At 43.6% G+C, this 11,702-nt stretch overlaps 1 protein-coding gene across 4 annotated transcripts in view; it reads right to left on the bottom strand.

Annotated features, from left to right (window-relative positions):
• NCOA7 (nuclear receptor coactivator 7) overlaps window positions 1-11,702 on the bottom strand; it is a 159,626-nt gene that overhangs the window by 19,904 nt on the left and 128,020 nt on the right. For all 4 annotated transcript variants that reach the window (XM_066605512.1, XM_066605511.1, XM_066605516.1 and 1 more), the window contains one exon: window positions 4,112-4,259. In XM_066605512.1, the coding sequence (XP_066461609.1) occupies window positions 4,112-4,259 (148 nt within the window). The remainder of the gene's footprint in view (window positions 1-4,111; window positions 4,260-11,702) is intronic.

Raw genomic sequence — 11,702 nt, 5'->3', positions numbered from 1 at the left:
GGAACTGGTTGGAGGCTACTGTGTCCCTCACTGAGGAACAGGCTAAAAGGCTGTAAAGCAGACAGGAAGGATGGCGTAGGATGCATGCTGGTGTTGAATGGAGTTTGGAGACAATATGAATTGCCATGGGGTGATGTACAAGCTTTGTGGGACAAGTTCAGGGCAGAAGGAGTGGGGCTTACTTTATGGGGTCCTGGTCACTTGCAGACAGGGAAGGTTTTGAGCAGGTGGCTCCTGCCAGGTTGCCTAAAACCCTAAAATCTGATTGAGGAAAATGAAGTCCGTGTGTGTAGGAATAGGCAATCAAATTAGTGCAATTCATTCACTTTAGGTTTAGCTTGATTCTGTTTTTGAACAGAATCGCAGAATAAGGGCGCCCACCCACTGGCGATTTTTTTTCCTTTGCGTTTTTTCTCAAGAGCAATTAGTATATAATGTGTTCTTGTCCATTTGCGTTTTTTTTTTCAGTCCGTTGCAATTTTTAACATAGGAACTGTCAGTTGCATATGTGTCCTTATTTTTCTCTTAATGCACCCATGAATGTCAATGTAAATTACCGGAAAAAGCCGCGAAAATGCCGCGAAAAATGCCGCGGAAAACGCGCCGAAAACGCTGCGTTTTTCACGCACGAAAATCGCAAACGCCAGTGGGTGGGCGCCCTTAGATTGTTTAATATGGTGGGCGCTGGACCACCATACATAACTTACTGTGTCCCTACAGACTGAAGGTTATACCACCTGCAGTGTCCCCTGTATAATAGGCCAGTTCTAGCTACATTGGGAGCTGTCTGTAGTCAGTCCTGGAGCATGAGCCTCTATTTTTTGCCTGCCCCCTTGCCCAGCAAAGCATGCTGTATTCAACTCCACTGCGGCTCTATGTCTGGTTTTGCTGCTTCAACTTTATCTGGCTTCAGTGCCATCTCACCATGTGCCACTTGATGACCAATCAGTGTCACTGTCAGCCGCGCCAGCGCTCTTACATATGTGATTATTAAATGCTCTGAGTGACCGTTACATCACTTGATTTCGTATTACACTGACAGAAGTGCTCAACTGATGTAAATGTACAGGGCACCTGTCACCAAGCTATTTACACTGCTTTTATTTCATTCTTTTTTATTTTAGTTTTTTGCAATAAGCTGCAAATTAGTAAAATTTAGCAAATAAATCTAATTTGCAATGGGGTTGAATAATTTTGATTGTACCTGTACATTCTAGCTATAACCTTTATTGGAGCATAAATAAAACTTAAGCTGTTATTTCAGTCTTTCTATTAAGCAGCTTTTCCCTCTTGCTTTCATAGCCCTTCGTCCCTTTGTTCGATTACTACTTGGTCACAATATAGTGGTAGTGGTCATAGTGTTACTATTGGGATCTTGTATCGTGAGGATATTGGTAATATTGATAGTCATACACTGCATTTCGTTCAAACACATAAGGAGGTAATATTTAACCATTGTATTGTAATATTTGGTCCTGATAGTGTTATTTTTAGAACTACCTTATTTTATGCACTATAAGACGCACCTGATTATGACATACACCCAGGCTTTAGACAATAGGAAGAAAATATTTTATAAAATGTCACTTACTTGTCCTGAGTAGTGTCAGTTTTTTTGGTGTTGTAGAGTTGAAAGGGACGTTAATACTGCATTTCCCTGAAATCAAGACCTACCCTGATAATAAGCCCTATCCTGATTTTCAAGGGAGGAGGCGGCTTGAAATATAAGCACTACCCCAAAAATAAGCCCTACAGTAGCTACACTACATAAAAAAAATAATAAAGTAATACATTACCTAGAAGACTCATCCAGGGGTCCCTCCCGCTGCTCTCCGGAGATCCGCACGGTTCCTGTAGTCCTCACAGCTCATAGGACATCCCTCTCTGGTGATGGGATTCTTAAATCCTGCCTTCAGAAAGCGATGGCTGTAATTGGTTCTTCAAGCGATGGCCGTGATTGACCGAGCGCCCACTCAGCCATCGCTTCCTGCATTTACTGTATGAATTGGCTGAGCGGCGGCGAGTGATTGCCGCCGCTCAGCCAATTCAAAGGTCCCTCCCCCACACAGCAGTGACTGTGATTGACCGCTCAGCCAATCACAGCCATTGCTGTGTGTGGGAGAGATTTTTGAATTGGCTCAGCCGCAGCCATCGCTCACCCAATTCAAAATAAGATATCCTCTGAAAATAAGCCCAAACGCATATTTTGAGGCTAAAATAAATATAAGACAGTGTCTTATTTTTGGGGAAACACTGTAGTATTATGTTCTGCAATAATACATACTATGGGAGAAACAAAAGAACGGATTTTCTCTTTGGGTGGCAGTCCTACGTTTTTAGCCGGTTGTTCTAATAAATGCTTGAGGACCACATACTAGTATATATCTTCTTGCACACTTGTATGTTCAAATCGTGCCATCTCTGTGCACTGAGAGTTCACTGTGAAACTGGACACCTGCATTCCTGAAACTGTAGCCATGATTGTCTTTGTCCACTTACTCGCCCATTCACTTGTACATCATTTTTCAGTGCTTCAACCCCTTCTCAGTAATGCTTCAGCTCCAATAACTGCCCATTAAAAGCAGCACTGCTTTTTCCCATAGTGTAAATGCTCTGTCTATAAGGTTAATACAGTAAGAAAAGAAAAATACAGTATATATGAATAAAGCTTTATATGTTGGAGGGAGCCCATTGCAGTACCACTTGGGACTTATTGCTAGGATTTTTGAAGATCAGGGGCACGTCGGTGGAAGCTCTGAATTCACTGACTGACTGTGGTCTTAGTAGAATATTTCAATATTTGTGGCCCCCCTTTTAATTTCACCCACATTTTGCCTAAAACCCACCCTGTAAATCACTGTGGCTTTTGGAAGCAGTAAAAACATAACTTTGGAAAATAAGCTCCAGATCTATGAAGAACACTAGTTTCCAAAATCATGGTTACCGTTTAGGGATTCTGAAAGGTTTTGAACCAATATAACTCCTACTACCATTACAGCAGAGGGGTGGAGGGGTACAGATGAGAAGATACATGCAACCATTTCCTGCACATTTACCACTATAATGTCCTAGAGCTTTGACAACCCACGTGAAGAACACAGCAATGTAACCATTTCTGGATCACAAAACCTCAAGACTTGCGAAATATACATATCTACAAGAGGTAGAGATTTCACTGGTAACCTAAATGTAGCAGCACTCAGGTAACAATATTCAAATTAGAAATGAGGTAATGGATAACGCAACATTCTCAAAAACTACGGTCACAGGATGCAAGGCAACAATACAAGAATCAAAGGTGCATCAGATGGATGCAGCAGGAAATTTCTATGTGAAGACATCAGATATGTACAGACTACGAAATAGCAAACTTGTGAAAGACTGGAGCAGCTGCCAACAGAAAAATCTGACTTGAAGCTGCTTGTCATTAAAGAATTTCTTATACTGTTTTGCAATCTCAGGCTCATAGTTCACAAAGGTTCAGGTCATTAACACACAAACAGGTATGTTAAAAATTGGAAAAACCCTCCCAAAAAGGTCATTTTTTTCCCTTCTTAGCCAGCCTGCAGATGGCCTGGTCGGATCACAGCGGGACCAGACCCAAGCCCCTGCAGGGACCAGTGTGGCGCTCATCTCTCCCGCAGCTCCAGTTCTTTGATGTGCTGGCTGCCGGCCAGCCGGCGCATGCGCAGAGCAGAGCCAGCGAGTGACATTTCTGTGCGGCCCTCTGCAAGACCCGCACAGAAATAAACCATGCCGCATTTGTTTTCCGCATGTGATTTCACGGGGACAAATTGCAGCGGTTTGCCTAGGATTGCGCTTTCTAACGCAATCCTACGGCAGCTTCCACGGGCGGAAATTCAGCGGGAAATCCCGCAGCAGAATGTCTGCCCGTGTGCAGGGGGCCATAATTGTAGATTATAAAATCTGTGTCTCAGGTAAACTGATGCAAAACCGAGTCGCCTCAAGTGCATTTTAACCCCTTAGTGACAACAAATTTTAGCCTTAAGAACTAGTAAATCGTATTCCCTGTTGTGTTCTAAATTAAGACTAAAAAACACATTTCGACAGTCACTACATTTTGAATGCAACAAAGATTTAATTGTCTTACCTCCCAGCTTTTAGTAGATGGTTCACTAAAGAAATTGTCGATCATATCTAGTTCATCTTTCTCCACCACTACAAATCCTTGCTCTTTTGCATCTTTTCCGTAAACTTCAGGAGACCACTGGACAAAAAACGTATACAAGTGATCTACCCTGTATGAGAAGAGATAACGGGTCAGGAATACATAGTTACAGGGGACAGTACTTAAATACAAAAAAAATTTTTTTAAATTAGCAAAAAGTGTTTTCTACATTTTTTTTTTTTTTTTTTTTAAATGCTGCCCATAAGAAAAAAAAAAAGCCCACTCCCCACAGCTCCAATCATATCTGTGGTTTGACTGCAGCCTCTCAGTAGTTGAGCGCTGAGTTCTACAAGTGTCTGCAGCAGCCTGTGATTAGTTACAGGCCAACTCTACGACTTATAAAACAGAACTGACACATATCTAGCATTTAAAAAAAAACAAAAAACCCTTTTTAAGTCAAGACAGCAAAGATTCTATTTAAGAAAGGTTAGATTTAAAGCAGTTGTCCCACTCCTAGCTGTAGGAAGCAGACCACATCATACACTGCGCAGTGGCCCAGGTTGGTACTTCCTACTGAAGTGAATGGGACCCAGCCTGCAATACCAACCCAGGCCACTGCACAATATATGGAGCTGTCTGCTTCCTGCAGCAAAAACAGCTAGAAGTGGGACAACCCCTTTAAACTTTCTGACAGTCATAAGAATATATTACATTATTGAAACCTTCTCATCTAAAAACAAAGCCAATGAATGAAAACTGTAAACGAAACAATCTTTGTTTGCTGCAGTATACAAATGTTTTTTTTCTGACACAAACAGCTTTCTAGAACTGAAAATCAATTAGAAAAAGTTCTATATTCCTTTTGGCAACCTTCTAATGAAGAAATATACTTTGTGTGGTTGTCTTGACGCATCCTAAACTGTTCCTGGCAGGTTGTACAAGTTGTGCATTGTATTGGGAGGTAGCAGTGTGAACCTCCAATCTGTGAACCTGAGTTTTACTGAACCACAGTAGGTCAATACGGTAGTAACTAGAATTGCAATTGACATGGTAGCGAATATAAATAAGCCCACAAAGTTCATGTTGATTTTACTGCTAATGAGATTTTATCTACCATTGAAAATGCTGCGTTACAAATCTCCAGCATCCAGGAGACAATGTTTGGAGTTGAAGATGGAGACAACGTTTATTAACCATTATGGCCGCCTGCAGACGCTGGGTCGGATCCCGCTGCGAGAATTCTCTCAGCGGGATGCGGACCTGTGCCCCTGCAGAGACCAGCGGCTCACCCGCTCCCGGCCTCTTCACTCTCTGCTATACGCCGGCTGCTGGCGCATGCGCACTGCGGAGCCGGCCCGTCACTACTGACATTTCTGTGCGGGCCTCTGAGACCCGCACAGAAATAGAACATGCAGCGATTTGTTTTCTGCACGTGTTTTCATGCAGACAAATCGCGGCTGTCTGCCTAGGATTGTGTTATCTAATGCAGTCCTACGGCAGCAGGCACAGGCGGAAATTCTGTGGGAAATCCCGCCGCGGAATTTCCGCCCGTGTGCAGGGGGTCCATTTCTACCTATATGCATATTACTCACTCTTGAATGCTATAGGATACACCCATGTTGAAAGCGGCGTCAAATCCCAGCTGAATCCTGCAAATTGATCTGAGGACCAACTACTTATACAGGCAGGTTGGTTTAAAAAGTTGTTAATTATTACAGATTTCACTAAAGGCAGGATTGCCTAACCTAGATAGGTCAGCAGGAAAGTAGGTCAAATGGAAACTGTTAGTCTAATAGAAAAGAAAAATCCTACGAAAAAGGCCTTTGATGTTCACTTATACATATTTCTAGTCGCCTCTGTGAAATTTAACCCCTTAAGGACATGACCTATTTTGGCCTTAAGGACCAAGCCTCTTTTTTTTAAAACTGACATTTGGTTACTTTACCTGATAATCAAAAGCATTCAAAAGCTATCTACACAATTCTAAGAATGCTTTTTTGTGACATATCATAGTTTATGTTAGTGGTAATTTTTAATCAACTTGTCTTTTTTAATAAATAATAAATAATTAATAAAATTATAGAAAATTTGGAAAAATTTGAAATTTTCAAAGTGAGTTTTTCTCCTAGTTTTCCGCATTATATTGTACGGCCCGAGTACTTGATTGGACAGAGCAACCCCTCATATACCTATTGTATTCAGGTCCGCAGTCTGACCTGGGGGTCTCTGTACTGGTGCCTAGTACAGGGCAGGGCGTACTGCTATGGCCGTGACATCCCCCCTTGTCCTTATACTTGACACATAGTTCTTTGCTGCTGCATAGAGCCCTGCTCTCGTCCCATCAGATACAGAAAAGCAGTAGTGTTCTACTTTGCCCCCCAGACTGATTTATCTACATACCATGAATGCCAAGTGGATGTTCATCAGCCCCAGTGATCAAGAGTCGACATCAACAACACTTTCCATGGTGGACTTGCCCCTGGCTTTGTCTGCAGCGTACTTATAAATCATGGATGATGTTACATGATCTTTTTAAGAAGTTATCTAATAATATTTTAATCATATTTCAAGTGTTGCAAGGCAAAGTTTTAAACTAACTGGGCCTCCTAAAGAAATGTGTGTGCAGTACGCAAGTCCCTCAACGTCAGGTCTTAGGAAGGTTTTCAAGTGTCATCCTGTGATGGGTGTAAGATGGGCTTTTCCAAAGCTATCCGTGTACGTCGAATATAACCAAGTTCCTGCTTATGAATTTAAAGGCATCTAGTCGAAAATACTCCTTCCATACACACTTAAATAAGTCGATCTACTAATGCAGTGTACAGCAACGGTTTTTATTGACCGATTACATGGTTTCTTCGTTACTTCTGTTATTTGGAAAATCTTGATAACCATTACAATAGGACAAAAAAAAAAAGCAGATGTTCTCTTAAGGCTGCTCTCACACGTGTTCAGAAAACGTGACATTTTTACCACAGTTTTGAGAAGCGTTTTTGAATGCCTGTCACAGCTTTTGATAGGGTGCATTAAAAAGCACCATCATTGTGATGGATGACGAGGGGCGTTAAAGCACTAAAACGCTCGAGCGCATGTCTGCGAGGCCCTATTAAAATCAATGGGGGCATTGTAGTACGATTAGCACGGCGGTCGGGATGCCTAAGGCTGCCCATACATGTGGGAGTTGATCTGCTATAAGGTCTTATTCATACGAGCATGTGCAAGTTGTGCCCCAGAATGTTGGGTGCAATTCGTATTAGACAGCACATAAACAAACGTACATGTGCTGTCCAATCTGCGTGGAGAGGGCACACTGCAGGTCCTATTCTTGCCTGTGATATGTGCAGCGGGTTTTTCTAACACACAGACAATTGATGCACATGACAAAGTACTCTGGTGTATAGCATCATAGGCTATAATGGATCCATGTGCTATCCGTGAAATAAACAGACAGCACACAAACAGAAAATACACCTATCTGAATAAGCCCTAGGTGCATGCAGATCACCACAGCACCTATATGCACTCTTAAAAGGCTCATCTCTTAGAAGCACCATAAAGTTATGAGGCTTAGGGCTCATGCCCACAGCCTTGACGGGCTACGCAAGCGGAATACCACAGCTGAGTCTGTCACCCAAAGACCCTATATACTCGCCTCCAGATCCGCTGCGCAGCTCCTGCATGGCACGCCGGCGGTGTCATATGACACGGCCAGCAGGGGGCGGGGCACGTAGTCATGCTATACTTCTGCTGTCCTACAGCGGAAGTATAGCATGACGGGCAGCTTCGATTGACTACAATGGAAGCCATCCGCGTGTATTCCCGCGGCAAATAGGACATGCCGCAGGTTATTTTTACGCTGCGGAATTCCGCAGCGTGAACATTGAGTTCTTAAAGGGGTTGTCCCGCGCCGAAACGGGGGTTTTTTTTTTCAACCCCCCCCGTTCGGCGCGAGACAACCCCGATGCAGGGACCTAAAGAAAAATCCGCACAGCGCTTACCTGAATCCCTGCGCTCCGGTGACTTCTTACTTACCGGCTGAAGATGGCCGCCGGCATCTTCTCCCTCGGTGGACCGCAGGGCTTCTGTGCGGTCCATTGCAGATTCCAGCCTCCTGATTGGCTGGAATCGGCACGTGACGGGGCGGAGCTACACGGAGCCCCATTGAGATAAGAAGAAGACCCGGACTGCGCAAGCGCGGCTAATTTGGCCATTAGACGCCGAAAATTAGTCGGCTCCATGGAAACGAGGACGCCAGCAACGGAGCAGGTAAGTGAAAAACTTCTTATAACTTCTGTATGGCTCATAATTAATGCACAATGTACATTACAAAGTGCATTAATATGGCCATACAGAAGTGTATAGACCCACTTGCTGCCGCGGGACAACCCCTTTAAGTTCAATATAACCTAATAGCTGTGGTGAAACAATGCGGCGAAAATCCGGCCGTGGGAATTAGGCCTTATAGGATAGGTCCCGCCGGGTCCTGTGGTGAAAATTTTTATGTCTACTGGGTTCTCTATGCAGTCACCCCTGGAAGTCAGCACTTCATCTATCAGTATGACTTCGTATTCAGTCCATGTACATGCATTCAAGTATAGAACAGGGAAATATAAGTGCATGGACTGAATGAAAATAGTTATTCTGATAAACCGGTAGAGCCTGAGAAGTATAAAAATTACAGCACCAGTCTCAGTGGGACCTGTCCTATAAGCACCAGAACTTAGTTTATAGTGCTTATAGGAAGTGACCGCTTCCCTTTAAATTCATCCACCTGAATGCTTCAAACAGCTCTTATAAAATAAGGAGGCTTCTCGATTTTGCATAAAAAATAAAAATGCAGCAAACATAATTGAGTCGGCCTACGGTGCATTAGTACCTATATCTTTAGGAGCTCATCGGTGGCTTCACTGTCACTTTTACAGTAGTACAGACTGCAGAGTGGGAGTTGTTCCACACGCCAATATTTCTGCTGGCTTAATTAGAATGCATCTCGACAGAAGTTTCCATCTCACTGCACAGTGCTTAGATGTCATACTTCAATGCGTAGTCTGCATTATTTATAGAGACCTTATCAGGAAATCCATGCTGCCCTAACCATGGGCTCACTCATTACAGAGAGCGACGATGATGGGAAATTTAATATTTATGGCAGTTTTATGGCACCAAAAAGTTAAGTTTTGGCACGCACACACCTTTGTTCAAAGAGTTGCAACTCACTACAGCTGGAAAAAGGTTACCTGCATCATAAAAAAAAGGACAAAAAAAAACAAACTGCTTTTGAAGAGAATAGGCTCTGATTGGATCATGAGCGCCACTGGCTCAGCCAATCACAGCACTCGCTTGCTGGAGGTGGGGTATTCAAAACCCCGTTTGTTACCAGAAAGAGAATGCTGTCAGCACGGAGAACATGACAGCCTGCCACAGCGCCGGAGGCCAGTGCGAGGCATCGGCACACCCTTGACTAGGTAAGCATAAGACACCCCCTGCAAATAAGACACTGTGCCTCTTGTTGTAGAAAAATTAATATAAGACGGTATATGCCTACGGGTACATAAAACAAAGGTAGATAGCTATTCGGCTCACTACTACCATTGTAGGATTACAAACTTCTAGAAGAACAAACAGGATGCTCAGGAGATATTCAGCTGACCATGGGAAACTCGCTCCAAGAAATTAATGAAAAAAAGGTTTTCGGCATACCCCCTACTTAAAAAAAAATAAAAAAATGATTAAAAAACACAAATTTTATGTTTCTAATATAGGATTTCATAAGGAAGCAAAAGGCACTAATAACATTTTTTACCATGCTATCTTTAGTGATGTCATATTGACCAAGTCACATGACCAAACTGTGCATTCCTGTAAAGAAAGGAAGCAGATTGCAGGTCGGCGATGCCATTAGGACACTGAGTGACTAAGCCCAACATAGAATTGGTTCCCCTTTTCACAAGCCTCATAGCTGTCAAGGGGTCAGCCTTTATAGTATATACACACACACACTCTCAACCAGAACAAGAGGTAACCCAGGTAGCTGGAAGTGTACAACAGAGAAAAGAGCTGCAGTATGTATAAGAGTTCAAGCAGTCATGTAGCATGCACAAAGACGTCCAACACTGGTAGAAATAGAGACACCGCAAAAGGATTTGCTTGAATTTAATAACTTTGTAATAGTTATAAGAACAAAATTACAAAAGTAAACTTCAGTAACAGGTAAAATAAGTGTCAAAAACAGAAGCTTTATATGACAGAAATGTTTTAAGTGATGAGGGCCAATCTCTGCCATTTACAAGAACAGGGCCTGGTTACACTGTTGCGAAGGGAAGAAGCAGCACAGCACATGCACTGCATTAAGGTCCATTTACACCAGCCGATGATCGCGTTAGAAAAAAAAAAAAAGTTAATCCACAATCGTTTTAGTGATAATCGGTGCGTGTAAATGTGCCCCCATCGTCCGATTTTCGGGCACTGCTAGCTGATCATTAAATTCAGTCCAACCAAAAAAACCATCTTTCAGCCTTATCAGTAGTTCTCCACGGGGAGTGCTGATAGCATTGTTTCCCGTGGAGAACAAAGGATCGGAGCGCAGATAATAGCCTCGGGCTTCATTTGAACAGCCAATTGGTACTTAAGTAGCTGAGTAGCTACTTAAAGGAGATGTCCCGAGGCAGCAAGTGGGTCTATACACTTCTGCATGGCCATAATAATGCACTTTGTAATGTACATTGTGCATTAATTATGAGCCATACAGAAGTTATAAAAAGTTTTATACTTACCTGCTCCGTTGCTGGCGTCCTCGTCTCCATGGTGCCGACTAATTTTCGCCCTCCGATGGCCAAATTAGCCGCGCTTGCGCAGTCCGGGTCTTCTCCTCTTCTCTATGGGGCTCCGTGTAGCTCCGTGTAGCTCCGCCCCGTCACGTGCCGATTCCAGCCAATCAGGAGGCTGGAATCGGCAATGGACCGCACAGAAGCCCTGCGGTCCATGAAGACAGAGGATCCCGGCGGCCATCTTCAGCAGGTGAGTATGAAGACGCCGGACCGCCGGGATTCAGGTAAGCGCTGTGCGGGTGGTTTTTTTAACCCCTGCATCGGGGTTGTCTCACGCCGAACGGGGGGGGGGGTTTAAAAAAAAAAAAACCCGTTTCGGCGCGGGACATCTCCTTTAATACTTTATGCAAAATGATCGCTCAAAGCTGTCACTCAAACTGCTGTTTGAGCGATCATCTGCTGGTGTAAATGGACCTTTAGTATACGAGTCATTAAGACAGTAGAGTTGTATTCACCATACAAGTCTGTGGGAAATCTTTAATTCTACTGCACAAAGAGTGCGATGTGCATAAGCAGAAGACTATAGACCAAAGGTGGCGAACCTATGGCACGCGTGCCAGAGAGGTCACGCTGAGCCTTCTCTATGGGCACACGCACCAATGTCTGGTCACTATGAAAGGGATTACCAGTTGGCTCCTTGGCTGGAAATCAGTCAGCGGCACTGTTATGGGTGCACAACTTGACGGCAGTGTGTGTACCAGGAATCCTTCTCCCCTGACCTCTCCTCCTTGGTTCCACAGGATGAGAGG

The sequence above is a fragment of the Eleutherodactylus coqui genome, chromosome 1, assembly GCF_035609145.1.
Source record: "Eleutherodactylus coqui strain aEleCoq1 chromosome 1, aEleCoq1.hap1, whole genome shotgun sequence".
NCBI classification, from domain to species: Eukaryota; Metazoa; Chordata; class Amphibia; order Anura; family Eleutherodactylidae; genus Eleutherodactylus; species Eleutherodactylus coqui.
This window is presented reverse-complemented; position numbering and strand designations above follow the sequence as displayed.